The following is a 27,685-nucleotide window of genomic DNA, read 5'->3' on the forward strand; positions in this document are numbered from 1 at the left end:
TAATTTTTTTTTCCTGCCTTATTGCATTATCTAGGACCTTTACAGTGTTGAATAGAAAATGTTATATTGGACATCTTTGCCTTCTTCTAGATCTTAGGGGAGAACATTCATTTACCATTTTATAGATGTTAGTTGCATATTTTTCATAGATGACTTTTTATCAAGTTGAGGAATTTTCCTTTTATTCCGTTTTCTGAGAATTTTTATTATGCATGGATTTGAGTTTTTCAAATGCTTTCTTTTTACATCTTTGGACATGATTATATCATTTCCCCCTTTATTCTGATAATATAGTAAACAAACCCCTTACCTTTTTTGAATATTAAGTCAATATTACATTCCTGGAATAAATCCTACTTGTCATGATACTAGCGTCATTTTTATGTATTGCTGCATTTCACTTGCTAATATTTTGTTAAGTATTTTTGCATTTATCTTTATAGATGATTTTTATAGTTTCCTCTTAATGTGTTTGTATGATTTTGATATTAGGGTAATATGAGCCTTATATTTTCTGTAAGAATTTGTGAAGAATAAGTATTAGTACTTTATATAAATGATAGAATTTTATCAGTGGAGCCATCTGGGCCTGGAGTTTCCTTTGTAGGAAGCTTTTTAACTATGAATTTATTGCTATAAGACTATTGAGGCTATTTGAAGAAATTTATCTTTTTTAATCTAATTTGTCAAATGTATTGGCATAACATTGTTCATATTTCCTTATATTTTTTTATCTGCATGATCTGTAGTGATGTCCAGTATGTCATTCCTGATATTAAGAATTTGTATCTTTTCTGTTTTTCCCTCTATTAGTGAAGCTGGAGGCTTGTCAAATTTATTGCTTTTTTCGAGTAAATAGGTTTGGATGGAATTGATTTTATCTATTATTCATTTGTTTACAGTTTCACTAATTTCTACTCATTTTTATTATTTTTCTACTTACTTTGTGTTTAATTTACTCTATATTTCTTAACAGTGAGACTTTAGATGATTGACTTGAGATTGTTTTTCTTTTTGATGTAAACTATATACTATACATTTTGAACACTATACATTTTCTTAAGTTTTGGCTACAAGCTGCAGATTTTCATAGGTTGTATTTTCATTTTCATTCAGTTCAAAATATTTTCTAATTTCTCTTGTTTTCTTCTTTGGCCTATATGTTATTTTGAAGTATGGTTTTAAAATTTCCAGGTATTTAGGAACTTTTCAGAGATCTTTCTGTTATTTATTTCCCATTGAAATAAATGACTCTTATTGAATAAATGGCCTTTATTGTAAAAATGACTCAGTCAGTTAATCTAACTAAGCAAGAGAGGAATCAGAGTAAAGAACCCAGGAATAAAACTGCCATGTTCGGAAAGAAATTATGGTTAGGAAGCAGGGTGAAATGTTGTAAATCTTTGCAGTGTAGAAATGATAATATAATTGCAGTAGGAAGGGAAAGTGAGTCTCAGAAAATACGTCTATTCTTGGAAAGATAAATGAAGCTGTAGATTTTTAGGACATTTTTAATGTTGCTGTCAGGAGCTCAGCTGAACTGTCAGGGGTCAGAGTAGCTGATTAAGCAACAGGGCAAAAATGAGAGTGAAGTCTTAATTGCTGTGTGGGAAAAGCAAGTCTCTAATAAAGCAGAGAAAACGCCGACGCCCCCTGTTCCATTTCCCTAGGGGGCAGCACCCCAGTGGAGAGTTGGGTCAGATGTGGGGGTCAGCTCACTGTTGAAAGAGCCCCTGGCATCGGGGGAGAAGGTGAAGCGGGGAAGGCTGGGAGTGGAAAGTGCTGGGTACTAGTCATAGCAGGGTGAGTATCTTCAAGGTTTCCCTTCCTCCTCCCTTAAAGCCTTCAGGGCCACCTGTGTGCAAGGCCTCAGATAAAGAGACATAGGAATGCAAATATGTGAAGAGCGTGACCTGCCAGGGGTTCTGAGCCCGACCTGCCAGGGGTTCTGAGCCCTTGACCACACTGCAGGGCACAAGCCTGGCACCAGGTCTGAAGTAGGGAGGGCGGCTTTCCCCTGGACACCTGCTGGTGAAGCCTTCATCGTTGCCTACAGTCAGTCCTGAAAATTACATACAGGTGTTTAACCAGGAGCAGGACTCCCCAGTTACAAAGATAACTCATTATAAAACTAAAATCTGTCATTTATCTAAGTAGAAAATGGGAAATTACTAATCACTACTGTGTAAACATCATGTGAGCAGAGGCCTTGTCTGTATGTTCATGGTGTATTCCCAGGCCGAGCACAGTGTCTAGCATATAGCAGACGCGCTGAAATATCGGTGGATTAATTTATGAACATTGTTTAATGAACAACATGTCGTGGCTAAAAAAATGGACAGATGCCAGGTGAATGGTAACAAAGGACAACAGAGGTTTCAGAATTGATATTAGATAAGATCTGTCTAAAGGCAAAAGCATTTACGAGTCATAGAAAATTAGTTTATAGTGTAGTGACGATTAGTACAATGATCAAGAAAGATCTAATCGTCATGATATTCATCAGCAAAGGAATGTCAGCACTCAGAGGGCAGGGAATGGGAGGAAATAACCACTTGGTAAGTTTTTATTGGCGATTTATCATGCACCTCAAAGTTTTACTTCTCTTTAGTGTAACAGTAGATTTCACTAAAATAGTCAAAAGTTGTTTCCTAATCTACCAACTTCTTCCTAAAGTTTAAAAGAAAATTAAGTGTAAGAATAGCCAGGAAACTTTTTGAGAAAGTAAATAAAGCAAAGGTGTTTTTATTAACTTGTATGGCCTTGTTATGGAAAAAGGATAGATATCCATTAGTGTTAAGATATCAAATTATTAAAATTAATCATTGAGTCTTTGTAACTACTTTCTTGAATCCTGACACATTCATCGACCTAGAAAATTGTGGATGGTTTCACTGAGTGAGTGTTTTCTGCGTAACTGCTTGTCATATGGGTTGTACTATTAAAAAGAAAAAAAACTCTCCTGGAATCCTTTAAAATTGTGATTTTTTTTTCTTTTTACATCTAACTGTATTGGAGGCATTAACTCTGGACTTAGGTTCTAAACTTTAGATTCTAGACTGAGGATGCTCCTGATATAAAAGATTTTTGTCATATTTTTATTTTGATTTTAGGAAGTCAGCTTTAATCAGTCCACAATTAGTTGTAAAATCAATAAGTTGCTTTTCATAATAGCCCTGTGTGGACAGGCTGTTTAACTTGCATATGCTGTGCTGTGCTAAGTGCACTGGCCTGCCCCAGGTTTTCTGACAGACTGTTGAGTATGTGATTGTCAAATTGTTTTCTTTACGACTCTGATTTCCAGAGGTGCTTTGGAACTTCTCAATATTTAATTTTCATTTCATTTTACACATATATCTTAAACTACGTAAAAGCCTGTGATTTAATAACAATAGGCGTGTATGTTCAAACTTTTAATACAATAGAGACAACTGGTGTGTCTCCCAGGATAACTCACTCTTTATAGAATTCAGAATAAATCTTTTCCTGCTTTGTTCATGTGCTTGAACTTTTTAGAAATGTCTCATAATTGGAAGGTTGTGATTCTGGGCTTGTTTTAAATTTCTGGCAAAGAGTGTACACTGAGACTGCTTAATGAGATTTGGCAAACCCATGACTTGTGTTTCTCTATATTTATCTTCTGATATTGTATATAAAACAGGAGTAAAATAGTCTATTTCTAAACTATTTAGTCCAGTAGAGATGATTTTGATTCATCTTACCTACAATCTTTTGAACTTCTTTGACTATACACAACTGTAAAACAATATAATAATTGTGGATATATGAAAATGAAACCTTTTTCTCTTTGGTGTTATACTAACAGAAACATACAAGGGTGTATGTTGACAGAAAAGGATGGTGACTAGTCAGTAAATCACATTTCCTAAATAAAAAGTATTATTAATAGAAAGGTGTTAAAAAAAATTCTCTAGACCCTTTGCTGAGAATCATTAATTATAAAATAAAGTTGTCCATGTTTGATTCAGAAATCATAGCAGTCTTAGACTTGAGGTGTCACAGGGCACGAAGTGCTTATGAGGCAGGAGACTAGCCTTCCACCTCTGCTCTGGCTGGCTCTGGGTTTTGGGGGAAGTCATTTAATTTTTCATAGCTCCGGTTTATGGCTCCACTTCCTTCACAAAATTGCTTTGGAAAGTTAGTTTAAAGTTTATTGTAAAAGTATTAAGTGTTTTATAAACTTTCAAGTACTATAAATAAAACTTAACTGTTACAATTTCTGATGTATTTATTTATAATTAGTTAGCATTTTCCTTCTTCCCCATTCTATGCATGTTTTTATATTCTTTCTTCCCCCCAATGTTCATTCTTTAGGGCATTACACTAGAAGAGTTTGACAGATTATCTTTCAATATGATTTTAATGAGCCCTCCCTGTCAGCCATTTACAAGGTATGTATAATAAATATTTCTCTGTTAGGAAGAGAACTTTTGAAAGACTCATTAAATCAAATCATACTGTAATTTCAAGCATGGACACTTTGAAGTCCATCAGCTGCATTTTTGTAGGCTTGAAATTTTTCATAAGTAATTCCTTTACTCACACTTGTAATTTAGCATTAATCATAAGGAAAATAGCAATTACTGCCAAACAGTAATTTGGTCAATAGTAGATGTGCAGCAGCTACATGGTACCTCTTTGATATCTACCAAAGATCCAATATTTGTTTCTGACCTAAATTACATTAAATTATTTAAGCTAGTGAGCATTCCGGAATATCTTCCTACACTGATTATTTAAAGTAAATTTCCACAGTAAATATTCAAGTTCCAGATTCCTTGACTGTAAAAATTTAAAGCTAGTCAAGAATGCATTTGTGAATTTTACATTTCTCAAAATTGTTATGTACATTAAATAATATGTACAATTAATCAAATGACTCTTTAAAACTATGTCCCAATTCAGTTTTTTATTCTATGGTATTTATTTGGCTGTGTATTTCAGGGAATTATATTTTAGATAGACTCTTAACTAATCCATCTTCACTTAGATATTTTTAATAATAATATTTCTAATTATTGTAAATAATAATGATAATAATGATAGCCCTCTGAGTGCCTTACTGGGAGTATGCCATTTAGTTTAACAAGCTTATGGGATAGGTACTAGTCTCATCATTTTATAGGTGAGAAACTGGGGTATAGAAAAGTTAAATAACTTTCCCAAGGCCATACAATTAGACAATGTCAGAGCCAGGATTCATTACTTATTTTGTAGGGTCCTGTTTAAATACGTGATGTGATTTTAAGTGGGATATCACAAGTAGTAAAAATTCTAATTTAAATAAATATTCTCATGCTTAATTTCCATCCAAGTTTTATTTGAAGTTTTCTGGGAAGTTAATTCCCCGAGTTCATTGTGCACCTTTGTGCTGGGCATTGCTTTCGATGCTGTGGTTTCCATCCTATGGAACTTATAGTCCAAGGGGAAATGGCTGACAAATAATGGGCTTATAACGTGATCTAAGCTCTATAATGAATGAATACTGAAACCGCCATGACAGCATGGAGGAGAAAATGGCTTGCTGCATACCAGGTGGGAGGAATTCTTTTAGAGATGATATCTGAATTGTCTGGGAGCAGATTGGGAGTTTATCAGAAAAGGCAGGCCTTCCATGTAAAGATGGCTCCAAGCATATGCAAGTGTGTGTATGGGCTGTTTAACTATAGTTAAGTCAGAGGTACTGAACAGAATGCAGCCCCAGCACTGGGATGCCTCATCTGTCTGCAGTGGGCCCTCTGCAGTGGGCTCCCTATATATTCCCTGCTTCTACTTCTGCTCTGCATTAGCCCTGCTCCAGCTGCTGACAGCCACAGTCACTGATCCCATAGTACAATCACCCTTTTGAACACTGAGAGAAAAAAGGCCAAAATGAGAAGAACCCAAGGTTTCTGAGCAGTCTATTCAAGTCCACCCTAACCTCCCATCTGAGCCTCAGATCCACTGTTGGTGTTGATCCTGCCGTCTGGTGTGAGGAAACAGATGAGTGATGTCAAGTAACTTGCTTAAGACTATGAAGCTAATGAGGAGCGAGGGCTTAATCCCTAGTCCTCTGCTGCTGTGATAAAGGCCCAGTCTTAGTCGTCCTTTCTGCTTGGTTCTTGATCATATTGAATGTTACTTACAAGACCTAATTGCTAGTCCAGATGCCACTTGTTATGTGACATAGTCTGACCTAGTTAGTTTAGCCAAGTTGCAACTCCTTGTAGAAGCAAGCCTTCAGCTTTATTCCCTCCTTGTTACACTGGGCAAGACGATCTTAGTCCTACCTTCTACTTTGATCTGCTTGGATGGTGATCAGTTATCCTTGCCATCAGTTCTACATTGCCACTCTGCCCAACCAGCTCATTCATCTAAACTTTTCTTGTCTCACGTGGGACAGAGCAAAAGGCATCATCAGCCAGTTGTGTGTGTGTGCCTTTCCTAAACAAACTGATTTTTACGAGGGTAATTGATTTTATTCTTCATCGACTTCAAGTTCTGCTTTGCCTCATATAAGTCACTTGGCATATTTTTTTGCAAAAAGTGTGTTTATTAGACAGGCAAGGCTTTTTTCTTTTTAATTAAATGAAAAAAATACACTTTTGTTCTCCATAGCAGCAGAGGTGATCGTATTTTTTGTGAGGGCTGACTAATTTTAGTTCTCTCAGTTCTGACTTTTTAGAAGTGACTTGGTATCTTTATGAACTTGATTCTTGATGAACTTAACTTGCTTTCCGTACTTACCCCTTTAGAATTGGCCTGCAAGGTGATGTGACTGATCCAAGGACGAACAGCTTCTTATATATTATAGATATTCTCCCAAGGTAAAAACTTAGACCCCTGTACAAGCTTACTGTAAATGTAGAACTTTGGATCTGGATGAACACGATGTTTGTCATTTATAGAGATTAGAGCTTATACACGCTGCCTTCAGATACCATGTGCTTCGTTTATCTTTTGCCATGACTCGTGGAGTGACTGCAGATTTTGTCAATTCCATGGTTGCCACTAAAGTGAGAGACAGGGAGTTACAGCCTAATAGCTGAGTTCTGTTGCCTCTGCTCACAGTATTAGAGCAGATGATGCTAATGTTAGTGAGTGTTGTTGCCCATGGCCTGGAAAGTTGTGCTAACCCCAGAAACTGTCCTTCTGTGTGTACATTTGAGTTGTGCCGCCCAGAGGCTCTGTGCAAACTGAGTTCTGACACAGACTTCAGTGGAAATGAGCATTTCCAATGTTAACTTTATCGGGTGTGCCGTGTATATGGGGAAAAGGAATAAGTTATGAGTTGTCTCCATCCCTGATAAAATTCTTTTATAAAAAGAGAGTTCGGACAATTATTTACCTCATATTTCCCACCTGTAAGGATTTTCTTTACTTCTTACTTCTAAGTAATAAGATGTTTGGAATTCCATTTGTTTTTGTTTTGTTTTGTTTTTTAGATTACAAAAATTACCGAAGTATATTCTCTTAGAAAATGTGAAAGGTTTTGAAGTATCTTCTGCAAGGTAAAAAATGTGTGTCTTATGTTCATCTTAGACTTGGTATATTTCATAATAGGAGTTGTTGTGAAATAAAGATCTTAAAACTAAACATGTACATTCTGACATTTTATATATTTTATGTATTTTATTCATTAATGCTGATTTTGAACAGTTAGTAACGTGAAGTATCCCAAAATTAGGTTCAACCGATTCTCTCCCACTTTGATGTGTCTGAATTTTGCCATAATGAGTACTCATTTTAATGAGAATATTTCTCAATTTTTGCTGCTTATTTTGGTGCTGTTTCTTTAGAAATAGGAATGTTTTTGGTTCAGATTTGGTCCTGTGGACAGGCATTTTCTGTCCTGCAGTTAGATGGGAGAAGCAAGCCCTGAGTCCCTTTCAGATGGTAGCCCAGCTGGAGAGAAGGCATCCATCTAAGTCCCTGATTCTCCAGCTGTCTGTCTCAGTGTTGCCCCATCTGATTGGCTATGGATACAGTTCCATTCCCATAGCAAGTTTATCATTCATGGATTAGTGTGACTCTAACTCTCACCAATTTTATAAATTGTCTGGTAGCTTTATTTATTTATAATAACAATTACCTCTTTGAGGAATGTAATTTCTCAAGTATTGGACTTAAAAAAGAACTTGGATTATTCTTTCTAAACAACTTGAGTGGAGATAAAGTTTTCACATAAAATGATGTTTTATGTGTAATATTTTATACAAGAATCCCATTTTGAACAGTAGAGTGAAAGCTTTTTCCTTTCCCTTTATTTTTCTCTTTTCAGAGACCTGTTAATACAAACGATAGAAAATTGTGGCTTTCAGTACCAAGAATTTCTATTGTCTCCAACCTCTGTAAGTACCACAATTATAAACTCTCATAGAAATCTTCCCAAAGGGAATTTGAATCAATAAAAAGAATGGATCCATTTTGGATAATATTATAGGTAAATCTCAAAATTAGTTCAGACATGGTTCTTACTTTCTGTATCTGAATATTATAGCTATATCTGAATTCTACTTTTTTTTATGATTACTGTACTATCAGTAATGAATGTAAGAATGTCTCTGACTTCTTACCTGGGAAATATAAAGTGAACGTGACTCACAGACATATGATTCATCAGTTTCCATCTTTATGTCATTCAAATAAAGGTACAAAGTGTGGCAGTTTAGAAGGTTTAAGAATTTACTACAGAGAAGTCTTCTACAAGTCAACAACAGAGTTTTGTTTGGCAGAAACTGATGTAGACCTGTGTGAATTTTTTACTAGGTTGCTGACAGTTGATACAGACCTTCCTGATTTCCTATAACAACTCACTGTCCTGCTTTACTTGCAGCTTGGCATTCCAAATTCAAGGCTACGGTATTTCCTTATTGCAAAGCTTCAGTCAGAGCCGCTCCCTTTTCAAGGCCCTGGTCAGGTATTTCTTACTATTGTTGTTGTTGTCATCATCATCATCATTATTATTCGTCTACTGTAAATATACGTCAGTCTGCTAATTGGCTTTCAGGAGCTGCTTCACGGAGGTCTATGTGTGTCCTGTCGTGCCTATAATGTACGCTATGCCCTACGTCTGTCTTCTACGCCTTTTTCCCCTCCTGATGCCACTTTAATTGCTTTAAATAAAACCAGAAAATTTCCTTTCATTATTAGGAAAAAAAATAAGGTCAAAGAGAAGTTTGAAAAATAACCATTCCTGCTGGTTATTAACCATTATCCTCCCTTTTCCCCTATAATTTCTCTTCTGACCATTGACTATATTGCATCTATTTTTTCCCCTCGATAGAAGCCATTGACTACTTTTGATAAAATTCACCATGCTATCTTAAAAGGGGCTTGAGTATTTTAACACATCTGTTGCATTTTCTTTTAACTTTATGCTGTTTAGCCTTAATTGATTAAAATATGGTAAAGATTAGTACAAGCTAGAATGAAATGCTCAGTTGTTACTGATCGGATCTCTAATGATGCTAGCAATTTTATATGCTTCTGCTGAAAACTAGTGTGGGTAACAGTTTCAGTGGTTCAGTGAGGCTCTCCGTAACCATCACAGGTAAGAACTCAAAAGTCATGTCCTGGTAACAGGGGTTCAGTAGTACCATTTGAATCCCCTGTAATACAATACCAGTATTATACAGTATTATATTATATAATATAGTAACAGTATATCTCCCTTTCATAGTGGGCAGCTCCAAAAACAACATATAAAGTATATTAACAAAGACTTCATCATTAAAAATTCCTGGAACTGTTTTTTCTTTCCCAAAATAGGACTTTACTACCAGGTTACATGTTTTGCAGGAACAAGTTTTTCCTGTGGGACTCAGGAATAGAAATAACCTTTCAGGGTGAAGCATGTTTTTCTTTTTTAATTACTAATTTTCCTTTAGATCATGGATATGCTTTAGTTTTTTTTTTTTTTTTAATGGAGGGGAATGGCAAACTTTGATCCAAAACACATTTTCCAGAAATGTTACTGTTGCTTTCTCACCTGCTTTTCCAAATATGATGCTGTATCTATAGTCAACATACTTGCTATCTTAATAAATACAGAAAGCAGTAACTTCATGAAATAAATCAACTGTAGCCTGATGGCCTGTCACTGTATGATGAGTAACTTGTAATAACTTGTATAAATACTAGTAAACCTCAATTTCTATCTCTTTTAATGACAGCTCTGTAAATGCTAAAGAGTTCTCTTGCATAACATTGACTAGATGTTATTAATTTGTCTCTTATTTTTAAATAAAGCTTTTGACAGTTTGTGTATTTTTTACTTGATGCCAGATACTGACGGAGTTTCCCCAACTTGGATCTGAAGATCCACAAAAACATGAGATAGCTGCAGAAAAGAAAATTGAAGAAAAGAAAATCGAATCAAATATTTGCTTTGATAACAGCACACACTGTTCTGGAAAAGAGGCCATTCTTTTTAAGCTTGAAACTGCAGAAGAAATTGGCAGGAAACATCAACAGGACAGTGATCTCTCTGTGCAAATGCTAAAAGAGTTTCTGGAAGATGACGTTGACATGAACTCATACTTTTTACCACCAAAGTCGTTACTGCGATATGCTCTTTTGCTAGACATTGTTAAGCCCACTTCTAGAAGGTCCATGTGCTTTACGAAAGGGTAGGTTTTAAAGAGACTATTCATGGCATATCCAAAATAACCAGGTTTTTTGTAATTATTGTTTCTTTTAGTTCTTCTCAGAACAAGGAGCATTTTATAAAATGTTTCTGCTAGAATGATTTTTTTCGCCCTTAATTGCTTGCTTTCGTGTTCCAGTAGAATGCACGAGGGAAAATTCCTTCTGGCAGAACATCGTGTGCACGGCCCACGAAAGTGCTCATAAAAGACAATGCCATTGTTTGGTGACCTTCATAGGCGCTTAATTATTCACGGTGGAAACACGGTGTCTGTGGATGGTGAATTGCTAATTTTTTTAAGCACCTTTCTTTTTGTGGTACATCAGACCTCAAAAACTTATGTCCACTTCCATGATCAGTGAAGAAATTAAATTTTAAAAGCAAGAAATAACATTGAATAATCTAGAGCACATTAAAGCATATTTAAATTGTATTTCATTTTTTGAATGCATAATGTATTCTCATGGTTCAGAATTCAAAAAGGAACTAAAATTGTAAGACTCCCTTCCAGTTCTGCCTCTTGGCTGTCCAGTTTCCATCCCTACGTGCAACCAGTGATTTCAATTCACTGTCTAATCGCCTGGGAGGTATTATGTGTGAGGGTGTATTTATACATGCATATTTTTACTGTCTGATTTACATGAATGATAGCATACTCTATTCATTATTATGTGCCCTTGTTTTCAGTGGACAATATAATTGGGATCCTACTGCATATGAGTGCATAAAGAACTTTCCTGTTCTCATGGTATAGGTATATCGTAATTTTTTTTTTGCTGATTACCTATTGATGGACATTTAGGGGGCTTCTTTTGGATTATTTCTCAAATGTTCATGTGTTTTTCAACTTTTTTTTAAAACCTAGAAAGAAGGGGGAAGTTAGACACTTTGAGAAATGTATGTAAAAGATCCCTCTCTCTGCTTTTCTAGTGCCACTCAAGCTCATTGGACAGGTAGTGGTAAGATTGAAGAATTCATGCCTTCTCTCTCTACCTGCTAGCTGGTTGTCTTGCGCCAGGCACCATGTCCCTGATGTGAGCGTACCAGACTCAGTCGGGTTGTATCACACTCTGCCCTTGTGTTTCCAGGGGAATGGGCATATTGCTCTCCATTACCTTAAAAGACTTCACTCAGCTGCTGTCTGTTTCCGAGTCTGATAGGTTCTGTTTAGGACTCTCATAAAACAGAACTTATCAGTTTTGTAATAAAAAGCAACCTTGAAATTCTTTTGTAATTATAAAGATAGTATTAAAGAAGCCTCATTGTCAAAGTCTATTTTAGTGTAGATAATATAGTGTAGATAATATAAACACACACACATACATGTGATATATGTGGAAACTGTTTTTCTGTGATATGACTTTTTTTCTCTAATTATAGTTTGTTTCTAATTTATATTTTATATCTAATTTATGTTTTAAATTCATGTATTAGGGAAAAAATAAAATGTCAAACAGCCATCTTGGCAATGGTCTTAGGGAAAGAAATATTACTAATACATTGCATTTCTGTAGTGTTTTATATTTTTAATAGTTTTTTCCCCAATAGTCAGGTTGTCGTATGATAAAGAGTCAAAACATACTGTGTCACAGTAAGAGGCAGGTGCATGTTTGATGGGCCTGAGTGTGTCATGCTACTGGAGAGTAGGGTCTTGGGTTTGTGAGAAGAAATGATGGTTCAGGCATTATTAAAAAAAAAAGCAATTTATTTTCACCTACATAACATTCAGTGTAATGTGGCAGGGCTGCCAGTATTGAATAGCATTTAGATGTAAAGTCGTAACAAGTGCTTACTTTCTAGTGATGAATATTTAAAAAATGATATTTAATAAGAATAAATGACAATAATACATAATGCAAAATTGTATTTACACAATGAAAAACTATGCCAAGCTTAGTGTCTGAGAAGTTTAAATAGAATGATCTTCTGTCTTTCACCTAGTAATTTTTTAATCACAAAGCATATTTATGTGATATTATTCAGAATATTTCAGAGGAATATAACTTTGTAAAATGGATTAATTCAGTCATGAAATATTTAAGAAATGTAGCCTTAGCAATTAGATGAAAAGATTCATGTTAATTTTTCAGTTACGGACGCTACGTAGAAGGGACAGGATCTGTGTTACAGACTACAGAGGATGTGCAGGTACTGTGCATGCTTCAGAACTAAAATATCTGAAAATTATTTTAAATAACATTTTGCCTAATACTTAACATTTGAGAATGTTGAGGTAATCTTACATGTTCAATTGGAGTGAATATATGTATATAATATTTACTATAGACTAAATCTTTTGTTATTGCTAGATATGAGTATATGTCCAAAAAATACTTTGTTTTTACTCTTTTCTGTATCTCACCTTTTGTATTTCTTTTTAGTCCATAAAGAGTAATTTGAAATGCAGAGTATAATAGTGAATATTTTCTAAATTTGTGCACAAGTATCTTCTTATTGGAGCCTTCCTTTGAAGCACATACTATAAAAATGCCTTTTAGGGAAAAAAATCTATATTTTAGCAAGGCTTTTTATTAATACTTCAATTGCAAATTCTTTTTTTTTTTGTAGTATGATAGAAGACAAGCTCAATATATTGCAGGTTTTATATACTTCTGAATAATTTTGAAGTGAAGTCACATTATCTTTTATACTGATTTAAACTCTTACTATTAATAAAGTTTACCCATGGTAAAAAACCCTATCAGAGGCAAATGAATGTCTGGATTTGAGAAATCATATTTACTAAATATTTTTTATCATTTAAAGAAAACACTTAGATAAAATTGGTCATAAACAATAAATATTTATTGGCTACTTGTTCACATTGTAAAGTTGACTTATTGGTTGACCAAGTTTCTTTTTTGTTGTAGTTTTCACTATATTTCTGTTATGTTATATTGTCATTTATTAATGTCATTTATTATGTCATTAATGTCAGTTATTAATATTAATATTTATATTCTTATGAGTTAATTTTTGAGGACAGATACACTGAAAGTATCCAGATCTGTTCCACATTAAGTTTTTGTTCATTTTCAAAGCTTACGTTGCCAGTGATGAGCCAGTTATACAGTTCACTGCACAGAGACGTTTTGCCCTGTGCTTCCGTGTGTTACAGCAGACTGCACGTCCACCATTTTTAAACTGTCTCACAATAGATGATGGTATCTTAACAAATGTAGCTGCCCTCTACTTGATCAGTCATCTTGGATGCTTTCTTACAGATTGAGAATGTCTACAAATCCCTTACCAGTTTGTCACAAGAAGAAAAGATAACAAAATTGTTAATGCTCAAACTTCGATTCTTCACTCCTAAAGAAATAGCAAATCTCCATGGATTTCCTCCAGAGTTCGGTATGTGGGTTACATGCGGATCCCAGCTTTCACTTATTAAAGACCTAAAAATTCACTAGGGTTGTGATGAATGTAAGAAAACTTCCCTTCCTGATTGTGCTGTTCTTGACATTGTCCTTCCCTCCTGTCTCTGCTTGTGTTCGTCACCTGCCTTAGTCCATTCCCTTCAGACTCAGTTCTCCCTCCCCTTTTGCTCCAATATTGATTCCAAGTGCTTTGCAGGGACAGAAGGGCCCAATCAGCAATTCCTCATGTGTCCCCACAGATGCTTGTTAATAGCATCTCTCTCCAAATAATAATAATAATAATAATAATAATAATAATAATAATAATAATAATAATAATATTATTATTATTATTATTATTATTATTATTATTATTATTATTATTATTATTATTATTATTATTTCTTGGGGTCCTATTCTAATAACCCCACACTAGATCTTCTGAGACTGCCTAGGATGGTCTTTTATTTAATGAAGAAATTAAAAGGCAGTGGAGGAATTTTTGTGTGTGGGGGGGGATGTACTTGTATTCCTTCTCATCGGAGGGACATTCTTTACAATCCTGTACCTTCGTCCTTCCCTACAAAGTTTGAGTACAGGAGAGACAAAGTGGAGAGGTAGTCTAGGAAGCAGCTTTCCTGGTGGAAAGTAAGGGTGACTCAGATGCCAGAGTGACAAGAGATTAGGGGATCTGAAGGAGGGAATCCCCAAAACAAAAATGAAGATAGGGTTGTAGAGTGAGAAAGACAAAGTCCTAAGGCCTTTCATGGTCCAGGAAATCCAGGGATTGTTGCTGTTAAGACATTGGACATGGCCCTTTGCTTCTTCAAGCGCCCCACCCTCCCTGATCCCACTTGCTTGGCGTCGGTGCTCCTGCTCTGTGGGTGCCATCCTTTTCCTGGGGGGAGTGAATGTGCTCCTAGCACCTGGCTGTGGGAAGGGAGAAAGGTGGACCTCCCTAACCTGCCTCCAGGGCTCCTCAAGGAGGAAACGTGTTTTTGATAACTCTGATTGGGAGCTTGAATGCAGAAAAGCGAAACTTTGCTGTGCTAAATCTAATGTTCTTATAATAAAATAAAGTATTATTCTTGAAGAACATATTGTGATCATATAGATCAGGTTTTAAATTCTAAATAATGGATTTAGAGATGAGGTTTTGGAATGAACCTTTTTGTACGTTGGGAACAAATTGCCAGTAGAATTTGACTACCCTCTTGGTAATGGACTCTCCGTGCGTAGTCACAGCAACCAGGTTTATTTTGTACTTTCTGCCTTTTTCTTGATGATCTCATTCAGTTCCAAATATCCCGGGGAGTGTTATTTAAGAAAAACACAGACTTTCCTTGTTTTAGTTTATGTCACAGTGAGTGAGAACATCATCAAACAAATAAAAAGAGCTGAGAATTGCTCTCAGGAATTTAATTCCCATTCTACTGTCCTGGTTACTCTTTTTTCCTTTTTTAAAATGAGCAATCAAAGGTACTTTCCACAGTACTAAAGAGAGAAAAGAGATTTACTGTCTAATAACAACTAGTTTCTAAGTTTTATTTGAGTGCTTATTTTGTCTGGTAGTACTAGTCACTTTGGTAATATTGAAATTTAGCACAAATCCCAGAGTCAGACTAACTGAGTTTGAATCCTAGGCCCGGCTTATCCATTCTCTGCCTTAGTTTACACATCTGTAAAGTGGGGATAATTACAGTACTGACTTCACAGGGTTGTTGTGACAGTGAAGTGAGTTCACATATGTAAAATGTTTACACAGAGACACATAATATAAAATTTGCATCAGCTTTTATGTTTTAAATGATAGGTATTTATTTGCTTTTGTAACCTTTACTTCATAAATATTTTTTCTCAGTATTTAATAAAAGTATCTCAAGGGCAAAATAGGATTTTTTCAAAGCTCTCTGAGAATATATGTATAAAAGACATGAGAAAGCCTGTTTAATTGCTTGATCTTTCTTTAAAATATGTGGTATATTTGTATAGTCAGGCTTGCCCTATTGTCACCACTGAGCAGGGCTGACAGAACTGTCCTTCACGTGTGCCTCTGACATCATCGACCCTGGGTCCTAAATGGCATTTTTTGAGCTGCTTGTCTACCGGCAGTGATGGATTTGCATTGATCCTTGGCACATTTTGTCCCGATTCTCTTTGTGGCTAGTGGCATGAGCGGGCTTTGGGAGAAGGGAACACTAACCTACGCTTACTGAATGAAAGCTGCTGTCCTGACCTCGTTAATTCTAGGTTTCTTTGTTTTTGAGGATTATTATTATTTTCAATGTACCTAAGTTTTGAAAAAGTCACCTTTTAACTTTAAAAATGTATGTAAATTTATGTAAGTGGATGTGGATTTTAACATCTGTATGTAAAATGCACACACACTATATATAGTTTTTACAAATCTTACTGTTTTCAAACATTTCTCCTCTTCTGATATAATCTTAATATCACAAAAGACCACCCCTGGGATATTCTGAAAGTTTGTTTGTAGATGTATTTCTACCTCTGGCTACTTTGAAGTAAATAGTTTTTGAGATGACTAATGTGCTTGCCTAAGACATTATCTTTATAATAGCAATTTTATGATCATACTCAGTTGCAAATATGGTTTTATTATGGTAATCACTTATTTTATTGCAGTAAGTATCATGTCAAGTGTTGATAAAGCAACTTTATCAAGGTTTGAAATTTTGCTATATGAAATTTTGCTGTTTTTAATGATCTTTATTTTATTATCTGATTTTCTTTTCCTTTATTTAATTGCTATGCCAAAGGCCACTGAATGTGACATTCTGATATTATAATTAACATTATAGTGACCCTGTTATGTATGGACAGTCTTTTATGGTGTTATGTGCAAGGTTTGGTTCCAGCAAATGTACTATCTGTGGGCCATTTTTGTTTTGAAAAAAAAAAAAAAGTAGCAAATTTCTCCACCATGAGGAAGTCAATTTGTGGGAGCAGAGTATAAAAAAGCAACCTTGAGGGCCTTGTATCCAGAATATATAAAGAACTCTTGTGACTCAACAATAAAAAGAAAAATAATCCAATTAAAAATGGGCAAAAGATTTTAATAGACATTTCTCAAAAAAAGACAAATGGCCAATAAGCACATAAAAAGATGTTCAGCATCATTAATTATTAGGGAAATGTAAATCAAAACCACAATAAGACACTATTTCACAAAAAGACAAACAATAACAGTGTTGAAAAGATGTGGAGAAATCAGATCCTTTGTGTGTTGCTAGTGGGAATATATAATGGTGCAGCAGCCTTAGAAAACATCCTGACAGTTCCTGAAATGTTAGACATAGAGTGACTGTATGATCCAGCAGTTACACCCCTAGGTTTATATCCAAGAGAACTGAAAATATATGTCCACACAAAAACTTAATATGTACAGACATATGTACATGTTCCTAACAGTCATGTAATAATCAAAAAGTAGAAAAACCCAAATGTCTATCCATGAATGAATGGATAAATAAAATGTGGTATATCTATATGATAGAATATTATTCTGACATTGAGAGGACTGAACTATTGGTGCATGTTATATATGAATGAACGTTGAAAACACTAAATGAAAGAAGCCAGAAACAAAAGACAACATGTTGTATGGTTCCATTTATATGAAATGCTTGGAATAGGTAAATCCATGGAACAGAAAGTAGATTAATAGTTCAAGGAGGGGAAATGGAGAGTGACTGCTAATGGGTACCAGCATTCTTTTTAAAAAAAACTTTTCTATGGAAGTGTATCTTTAACATGTAACATTGTATTCATTTCAGGTATACAACATTACAGCATAATGATTCAGTATTTTTACACATTGCAAAATGATCACCCACTGCAATAAATCTAGTTAACATCTATTACTATACATAATTAGAAATTTCTTTTTCTTATGATGGAGACTTTTAAGATCTTTCTTAGCAATTTTCGAATAGACAACACAGTATTACTAACTGTAGTCACCATGCTCTACGTTAAATCCCCAGGACTTATTTATATTATCACTGGAAGTTTGTACCTTTTGGCCCATTTCATCCATTTGTCCCCTGCTCCCTGACCCCCGTAACCACCAGTCTGTTCTCTCTATCTATGAGCTAGGGTTTTTTGTTGTTGTTGTTTGCTTGCTTGCTTGCCTACTTGCTTTGGTTTTCAGATTCCACATGTAAGTGAGATCATACAGTATTTGTCTTTCTCTGATTTCACTTATCAAAATACCCTCAAGCTTCTTACGAATGACAAGATTTCATTCTTTTTTAATGGCTTAGTAGTATTTCTTAGTATGTATACATCACATTTTCTTTATCCATTCATCTATCAGTGGACTTTTAGGTTGTTTCCATATCTTTCTATTGTATATAGTGCTGCAATGAACATGGGCGTGTGCATATCTTTTTGAATTAGTGTTTTTGTTTTCATTGGATAAATATGAAGATTGGAATTACTGGATCATATGATAGTTTTACCTTTAATTTTTTGAGGAACCTCCGTACTGTCTTCCATTGTGGCTGCACCAATTTAAATTCTCACCAACAGTGCACAAGAGTTCCCTTTCTCCACATCGTCACCAGCACCTGTTATTTCTTGTCTTTAGGTTAATAGCCATTCTAAAAATGTGAAGTAATATCCCATTGTGGTTTTAATTTACGTTTTCCTGATGATTAGTGATGTTGAACATCTTTTCATGTGCCTGTTGACCATCTATCTGTCTTCTTTGAAAAAATGTTTATTCAGGTCCTCTGCCCATTTTTTACTCTGATTGTTTATTGTTTTGCTGTTGAGTTTTATGAGTTCTTTATATATGTTGGGTATTAATCCCTTACCAGTTATATGATTTGCAGATATTTTCTCCCATTCAGTAGATTGCCTTTTCATTTTGTTGATTATCTCCTTTGCTGTGCAGAAGCTTTTTAATTTGATATAGTCCCACTTGTTTATTTTTGTTGCCTTTGCTTTTGGAATCAGATCCAAAAATGTATGGACAAGATTCATGTCAAGGAATTTACCACCTGTGTTTTCTTCCAGGAATTTTATGGTTTCAGGTCTAATATTCAAGTGTTTAATTCATTTGAGTTAATTTTTATGCATGGTGTTAAAACAGTGGTCCAGTTTCATTCTTTTGCATGTGGCTGTCTCAATTTTCCTAACACCATTTATTGAAGAGACTATCCTTTCCCCATTGTATATTCTTGGCTCCCTCATCATAAATTAATTGACCATATATGCATGGGTTTATTTCTGGGCTCTCTATTCTGGTCCATTGATCTATGTGTCTTTTTATGCCAATGTCACAGTGTTTTGATTACTGTAGCTTTGTAATATAGTTTGAAGTTAGGGAGCATGGTGCCTCCAGCTTTGTTCTTCTTTCTCAAGATTGCTTTGGCTACTTGAGGTCTTTTGTGATTCCATATGAATTTTGGGATTGTGAATTCAATTTCTGTAAAAAATGCCATTGGAATTTTGGTAGGAATTACATTAAATCTGTAGATTGCTTAACAATATTCTCTAATTTATGATCATGAAGTATCTTTATTTGTGTTTTGTTAATTTTTTTCATCAATATCTTACAGCCTTTAGTGTACAAGTATTTCACTTCCTTCATTAAATTTATTCTTAGGTATCTTAATTTTTTTGATGTGATTATTAATGAGATTACTTTCTTATTTTCTCTTTCTGATAGTTTGTTATTAATGTATAGAAATAGCAGATTTCTGTATATTGATTTTGTATATGCAACTTTACTGAATTCATTTATTCTAATCATGTTTTGATGATGTCTTTAGGGTTTTCTATATATAATATCATATCATCTGCAGGCAGTGATAGTTTTACTTCTTCCTTTCCAATTTGAATTCCTTTCTTTTTCTTTTTTTTTCTTTTTCTTTTTGCCTAATTGTTTGCTGTGGCTAGGACTTCTTATACTATGTTGAAATAAAAGTATCAAGAATGGGTATCTTTGTCTTGTTCCTGAACTTAGAGGAAAATTTTCAGCTTGCCACTATTGAGTGTGATGTTAGCTGTGGGCTGGCTTTCTTTTTGAGGTGATGAAAATGTTCTGTAATTAAATAGTAGAGATGTATGCAAAATTCTGTGACTATACTAAAGAAACATTCAGTTGTATACTTTAAAAAGGTGAATTTTATGGTGTATGAATTCTATCTCCTTAATGCTGTTATCAAATGAAAGAAAATAACTGAAATAATGGTAGCCACTGCTTTTCCTAAAGTGCACTAATGTCCAGATTTGTATTAGTTCTGTGGATGCTATGTGTGTTACATGTTTGTGTATCGAGCATAATATAATATGTGATGTGATAATATCACATTGTGTAAACAATGCAATGTTATTTAATACTTTTGGCTTCAAATTCTCATTTATTAATTGAACTTCATGGAGTCCTTAAGGACTTACTTATATAAATAACCGCTGTGCTTTTACTAAAGAATACATCATTTTATTTCTGGTACTTAATATTACAAATGTATAATAAATTGTAATCTTTCTTTTCTAGGATTTCCTGAGAAGATTACAGTCAAACAGCGTTATCGTCTACTTGGAAATAGTCTCAACGTACATATAGTAGCTAAACTAATCAAAATCCTATATGAGTAATTTTTAAATAACTCTGAAAGATGGTCACAGTATTCCATCATATCCAGATGGTAATTTTGAAATTCTATTTTGAATTAATTTGGACAAAATTCAACTAACTTATCTTAATCTCTCTTTGATATGAAATTGAGATTTATCAGAAAATGCCAATTTGTTTCCTTATATTTATATTGCTGTGTTTTGTAAGGTGAAAATTATTGTTATGCTTTAGGAGAATATATTTTTATATGAAATAATTAAATATATGTAAAATATTCTCTATAGTATGGTATAGACAAATTTAGGCACTTCAGAATTTTAATGTCTGAATATTTTATAAAGCAGTCATAACAGGCATATGAACCTGAGAAATTGTATATTTGTGCATATTAATTAAAGAAGTTGCTTTATGAATCCTGTTGTTTTACTTTTTAAAAATGATTCTTCCTATTTCTAAAATGATGATTGTAATTCTAGCCTTTCAAATGTTGAAAGTTTTAATTTTGATTTTTAACATTCCTTTATTTTATCTAAACCAAATATGTAGAATATTTTAAACCAAATTATCATCATTCACCTTATACAGTCATCTGAAGAAAATGTTAGGAAAAAAATAAGGCTGAATTCTTCATTACCTCTCCATCAGTAAGCCACAGAAAATGTAGGTGCACATTTCCTAATTATCTTTAATTCTATTTCCATCTGAAAGGCAAAACTCCTTCTTTGTTTGTACATACTTGCCTTTAGTTTGCTGTTTTCAGAGCTTGCTTCTGTCTTCCTTCTCAGCTTCTTGTTGTAAGTTGAATTTGCCATCACATTTTAAAGTCTATAGGAAAGCATTCATATTTTAGGGAGGAAACTCTGCCCTCTGACCCTATTTCATATGACTATTCTGTGAATTAACTTTTATGACTTAAGTTTCTCTGTCCCTCCCTGTCTGTAGACTTGGAATTGGGGTTCTAATCAGACTAAGTCTTGTATCATAAATCCCGTAGTTTTGATTTCAGTGATAAAAACAAGTGACAAAGAGAAATAGAAAGAAGACCAGAAATTATATCACAAAATTTTAATTTGTATTTTTCTTCTTAAAAACAATTCTGATGTGGAGAACTTGGAACTCTGTCTTGCTGGTGAGAATGTAAAATGGTGCAGCCACTCTAGAAAACAGATGCTGATTCCTTAAAAATAGTAACAGAGCAACAACTTTCCGCTGGTGTCCTGGCTCAGAGCCGCACCCATTCATTGCCCCAAAGATCCAACTGTCTCTCCGGTTTTCCAGCGGGGAGAGACTCCAGCCACCTGGGGGCAGCTTCCACCCAGGGGACTGTGACCAGAAGAGGGGCTGAAAGCATGGCTGACCCTCATGGGCCCGGGCAGGAGATGGTGACTATGGCCATGCAGATGTACGCCAGGGCCTGGGGGCTGCGTCTGGGCTTGGAGGTGTGGGGCCTCTTTGGGTGCCACAGAGCCATGACAGCAGTAACGGCAGTGGGGCTGGGGCCTCACACCTTCTAGAGTGCCTCCTGCCCAGACGCGATGACTTCTCTTGGAGGCATATTGGCCCCAGGGACAAAGACCAGAGGGAGATGCTACAGGCCCTAGGGCTGGAGAGCGTTGATGAACTGATCGAGAAGACCATTCCTGCCAGTATCCGCTTGAAAAGACCCTTGAAAATGTCTGTGAAAACGAAATCCTTGCAACTCTGCATGCCATTTCCAGCAAGAACCAGTTCTGGAGATTGTATACTGGCATGGGCTATTATAACTGTTCAGTGCCACAGACAATTCTGCAGAACTTCCTGGAGAACTCAGGATGGATCACCCAGTATACTCCATACCAGCCAGAGGTGTCTCAGGGGAGACTGGAGAGTTTACTCAGACCATGGTGTGTGACATCACAGGCATGGACATGGCTAATGCATCCCTGCTGGATGAGGCCACCGTGGCTGCAGAGGCAATGCAGCTTTGCCACAGACACAAGAGGAGGAAATTTTTTATTGATCCCCGTTGCCATCCCCAGACAATAGCTGTTGTCCAGACTCGAGCCAAGTGTGCTGGAGTCCTCATTGAACTGAAGTTACCCCATGAAATGGACTTCAGTGGGAAGGATGTCAGTGGAGTGCTGTTCCAGTACTCAGACACCGAAGGGAAGGTGGAAGGCTTTACAGAACTGGTGGAGAGAGCCCATCAGGCAGGGAGATTGGCCTGCTGTGCTACTCACCTTTTAGCTCTGTGTGTCTTGAGGCCTCCTGGAGAATTTGGGGTAGACATCGCCCTGGGCAGCTCACAGAGATTTAGGGTGCCACTGGGCTATGGCAGACCACATGCAGCCATTTTTCTGCCAGAGAAAGCTTGGTGAGGATGATGCCTGGAAGAATGGTTGGGGTAACAAGAGATGCCAGTGGGAAAGAAGTGTATCGTATTGCTCTTCAAACCAGGGAGCAACACATCCGGAGAGACAAGGCTGCCATCAACATCTGTACAGCTCAGGCTGTCTTGGCAAATATGGCTGCAATGTTTGCAATCTACCGTGGGTCTCACAGGCTGGAACATACTGCTAGGAGGGTACATAATGCCACTTTGATTTTATCTGAAGCTCTCAAGTGAGCAGGGCACCAACTCCAGCATGACTTGTTCTTTGAAACTTTGAAGATTCAGTGTGGCTGCTCAGTGAAGGAGGTCTTGGGCAGGGCCACTCAGCGGCAAATAAATATTCGGCCCTTCGAGGATGGCAAGCTTGGTATTTCTCTTGATGAAACAGTCAATGAAAAAGATCTGGATGACTTGTTGTGGATCTTTGGCTGTGAGTCATCTGCAGAGCTGGTTGCTGAAAGGATGGGTGAGGAACGGAGAGGTATTCTAGGAACTGCCTTCAAGAGAACTAGCCCATTCCTCACACATCAAGTGTTCAACAGCTATCACTCAGAAACAGATACTGTTAGATATAGGAAGCAGTTGGAAAACAGACATTTCCCTTGTTCATAGCATGATTCCACTGGGGTCCTGCGCCATGAAGCTCAGCAGCTCTTCTGAACTCACGGCTATCACGTGGAAGGAATTTGCAAACATCCACCCTTTTGTGCCTCTGGACCAAGCTCAAGGGTACCAGCAGCTTTTCCAAGAACTTGAGAAGGATTTGTGTGAACTCAGGCTATGACCGAATCTCTTTCCAGCCTAACAGAGGAGCTCAGGGGGAATACGCCAGGCTGGCCACTATCGGAGCCTACTTGGACAGGAAAGGAGAAAAACACAGAACGGTTTGCCTCATTCCAAAATCTGCACATGGGACCAATCCTGCAAGTGCCCACATGGCAGGCATGAAGATTCAGCCTGTGGAGGTGGATAAATATGGGAATATTGATGCAGCTCACCTCAAGGCCATGGTGGATAAACACAAGGAGAACCTGGCAGCAATCATGATTACATACTCATCTACCAATGGAGTGTTTGAAGAGAACACTGGAGAGGTGTGTGACCTGATCCACAAGCACGGAGGGTAGGTCTACCTGGACGGGGCAAATATGAACGCTCAGGTGGGAATCTGTTGTCCTGCAGACTTTGGGTCTGATGTCTCACACCTAAATCTTCACAAGACCTTCTGCATTCCCCATGGAGGAGGCGGCCCCGGCATGGGGCCCATTGGAGTGAAGAAACATCTTGTGCCTTTTCTGCCTAATCATCCCATCATTTCGGTGAAGCCAAGCAAAGATGTCCAGCCTTTGGGTACCATCAGTGTGGCCCTGTGGGAACTCTAGTTCCATCTTGCCAATTTCATGGGTTTATATCAAGATGATGGGAGGCAAGGGCCTTAAACAGGCCACAGAAACTGCTATATTAAAAGCCAACTACATGGCCAAGCGATTAGAAAAACACTACAGTGTCCTTTTCCAGGGTGCAAGAGGTTATGTGGCTCATGAGTTTATTTTGTATACAAGACCCTTCAAAAGTCTGCAAATATTGAGGCCATGGATGTGGCCAAGAGGGTTCAGGATTACGGGTTTCAAGCCCCTACCATGTCCTGGCCAGTGGCCGGCACGCTCATGATTGAGCCCACCGAGTCAGAAGAAAAGGCAGAGCTGGACAGATTCTGTGACGCCATGATCAGCATTCAGCAGGAAATTGCCGACATCAAGGAGGGCCGCATCGACCCCAGGGTCATCCCCCTGAAGATGTTGCCACACTCCTTGATCTTCGTCACGTCCTCCCACTGGGATCAGCCATATTCCAGAGTGGCAGCATTCCCACTCCCCTTTGTGAAACTGGAGAACAAATTCTGGCCAACCATTGCCCGGACTGATGCCATCTATGGAGATCAGCGCCTGGTTTGTACCTGCCCACCCATGGATGTTTATGAGTCCCCATTTTCTCAACAGAAGAGGGCCTCTTCCTAATCTTCTCTCCCTAAGTTCAAGTGACTGATCTGATGTGCTTTGGAGTGTCTGATAAAGAAATCTTTCATTTTCCACCAGACTCAAGTAGTAGTTTTATGTACTGTGTATAGTTTTGTAATCTGTCCAGGTAAATGTAAATAGTTAGCCTAGTGAGTGGCAGATCATCATTGGAAGAGCGATTTGCTTTGGTGCCTCTGCTTTCTCATGTAGCAGTTGATGTTCAAGTTGCCTTGATTGGGACCATTGTTTTTTGCATAGAAAATCTGGAATGTGCTAGTAACTTTTTAACTTCAGTGTACCAAGTTTGCAGACTTTATAGAGGCTATTACTGGAGATTTGATAGACATTTTTATTCCAAATAAGTCCTTGTGGACTATGCCATTTATGGGAAATCCCAGGGCAAATATTTACATTTTATATACACTGAAGAAATCTTTTTCCTCCTACTAATTTGCCTAATCTGTAATAGCATTTCTGAGTGTTTTCCTTTTCCCACAAGTGTGTTTTTTTTAAATCTGCAATTAATAATACTCTAATAAAAACATTGCAATTTGAAAAAAATAATGAACATAGAACTACCACATGATAACAGCAATCCATTTCTGAGTATATACCCAAACAAATGGAAAGGAGGGACTCAAACAGATATTTGTATACCAGTGTTCATAGCAGCATTATTAACAATAGTAAAAAAAAAAAAAGTGGGAACAACCAAAGTGTCCATTGGTGGATGAATGGATAAACAAAATACGATGTAGACATACAATGGAATGTTATTCAGCTATAAAAAAGGAAAGAAATCCTGACACATGACAACATGGATGAACTTTGAAGACATACTCAGCGAAATGAACCAGACCCAAAATGACAGTTTGTATAATTCCACTTACATGAGATACATAGAAGAATCAAGTTCATGGAGACAGAAAGTAGGCTAGTGGTTATCAGGGCTCGGGGGACCTGGGGCCTGGAAGTTGGTGTGTAACGAGTATGGGTTTGGGGTGGTAAAAAAGTTCTGGAGGTGGTCAGTGGTGATGGTTGCACAACAGTATGAACGTCCTTAACGCCACTGAACTGCATACTTGAAAACTGTTTAAATGGCAAACTTTATGTTATGTACAATTTACCACAATTGAAAAACAAATTCCTTACCACCTTTTTTTCAGAAGCACTCACAGAAAACTATGGGTATAGGGAAGCTGTGAGCCAATGCAGATTGCGTCAACAGCCACTATCCACGTTTTGTGTGTGTGTTTAGAGATAAACCTTAGTGCAAGTCTCATAAATCATAGCATACGACTGTCTGCAATCACTTTCGTGCACTTTCACTGGGTTTTCCTCACCGCTGAGAAGAATCTTACCAATAAAAAGGGTCAGGAGTTTTACTCTGATTACTCTGTAATTGCAGTGTCCTGTGCCCCACTGAGCAAAGTTACACAAAATGCGTTAAGCTACACATCACCAGCTCTAGCCCCACGGAAGCTCTGTGGAGATGTTTGCTTACAAACTGAAAGGAAAAGCACAGCTTTGGGAAATGTTTAAAACTATTGAAGTATATCCATGGGCAGGTAGATGGTGTTTCCTGCCCTTAACTTATAACTGCAAATAAATAGCAAGCACCAAACTCAGACCTTAACGAAGATATATTTACCAGGGTGTCATTTAATTAGCATATATACCCATGCATAATTTAGAATATGTCCTGTTGCCGAATGCCCACTATACGTTATTGGTAATAAATATGCATATGGTTTGCCTTGGGAATTCTGTTTTCTGATATTTGGACTGCTATAAACTTACTCAACATTTTGGAAAATACAGCTTCTTCCTTTGAAAAAGAACTGTGTAATTGAATCTTTGCCATTTTTAACAGGAAACTGATTTTTCATTCTCCCTTTTGCATCACTGACTGTCTTTTAAATGGCTCGCCAAATGATCTTAATTTATTTTATACCCTACCCCGTATTTTAGTAAGTTTTCCATACCCAAATATAATGAGTGAGATAATCAGACACACCAGTACAAACAAAATGAATCGAATTGGAAAATGGTTTTGAAGAGGAGTTGGGTAGTCATAGAAGAAGGAGCCAGAGCTTGATAACAATCTTAATCCTTGGTGACAGGCAGTAGAGCCAGATGACAGTGGGGAGGGCGTTAGTGACCCTGTTACTGAGCATCAGCTGACCCTCTTCAGTTTCAGAGAACCCCGAACGTTGTGTGCAGTCAGACCTGCACTGTAGGCAGTGCCCTGTGCCTTGAAAACTGAGAAAATTCCTCTCGCTGCCAGCAAACTTGCTCCCTCTCCCAAGACAGAGCCTTTTGAAAAGATAAAACCGGTGGTTGAAATTATGAAAGTCGAGGGATTACATAGCACTTAAAAAAAAAAAAAGAGGTAGTAGGTAGGATTCCTTAACAAAAACCACAATCTGTCCTTTGTTCCAACTTCAACCTCGTTTGGGTCAGAAGTTATTAAGCTGGAGACTTCTGAGGATACAGAAATGAAGCTAATGACAAAGGAAGCTGGTTTGGTTCGAGCTGCAGCAGTGCAGAAAAAAGGAGTGAGCGCCGCACCCCCCGGCCTCAAGCAGCTCCTGAAGGATGCTTTCTGCGGGCCAGCTGCCACGTTTGCATCCCGGCTGAAGTGGCTCTTCTCGCTCTTTTTGTTTGGGTAACTTTACA

At 36.7% G+C, this 27,685-nt stretch overlaps 1 protein-coding gene and 1 pseudogene across 6 annotated transcripts in view; both read left to right on the forward strand.

Annotated features, from left to right (window-relative positions):
- TRDMT1 (tRNA aspartic acid methyltransferase 1) overlaps positions 1 to 21,030 on the forward strand; it is a 43,358-nt gene extending 22,328 nt beyond the window's left edge. For 3 of the 6 annotated variants that reach the window (XM_032474135.1, XM_032474136.1, XM_032474137.1), the window contains 8 exons: positions 6,756 to 6,827; positions 7,446 to 7,511; positions 8,282 to 8,351; positions 8,837 to 8,920; positions 10,288 to 10,631; positions 12,739 to 12,796; positions 13,873 to 14,002; positions 20,537 to 21,030. In XM_032474135.1, the coding sequence (XP_032330026.1) occupies positions 6,756 to 6,827; positions 7,446 to 7,511; positions 8,282 to 8,351; positions 8,837 to 8,920; positions 10,288 to 10,631; positions 12,739 to 12,796; positions 13,873 to 14,002; positions 20,537 to 20,637 (925 nt within the window). In that variant the 3' untranslated portion in view covers positions 20,638 to 21,030. Of the gene's footprint in view, positions 1 to 4,335; positions 4,413 to 6,755; positions 6,828 to 7,445; positions 7,512 to 8,281; positions 8,352 to 8,836; positions 8,921 to 10,287; positions 10,632 to 12,738; positions 12,797 to 13,872; positions 14,003 to 20,536 lie in introns of all 6 variants that reach the window. The other 3 variants (XM_006188961.2, XM_032474138.1, XM_032474134.1) reach the window with 2 other exon arrangements.
- A 469-nt stretch (positions 21,031 to 21,499) lies between these two features.
- LOC102513920 lies at positions 21,500 to 25,672 on the forward strand (annotated as a pseudogene).
- Positions 25,673 to 27,685: the final 2,013 nt, after the last annotated feature.

The sequence above is a fragment of the Camelus ferus genome, chromosome 35, assembly GCF_009834535.1.
Source record: "Camelus ferus isolate YT-003-E chromosome 35, BCGSAC_Cfer_1.0, whole genome shotgun sequence".
NCBI classification, from domain to species: domain Eukaryota; kingdom Metazoa; phylum Chordata; class Mammalia; order Artiodactyla; family Camelidae; genus Camelus; species Camelus ferus.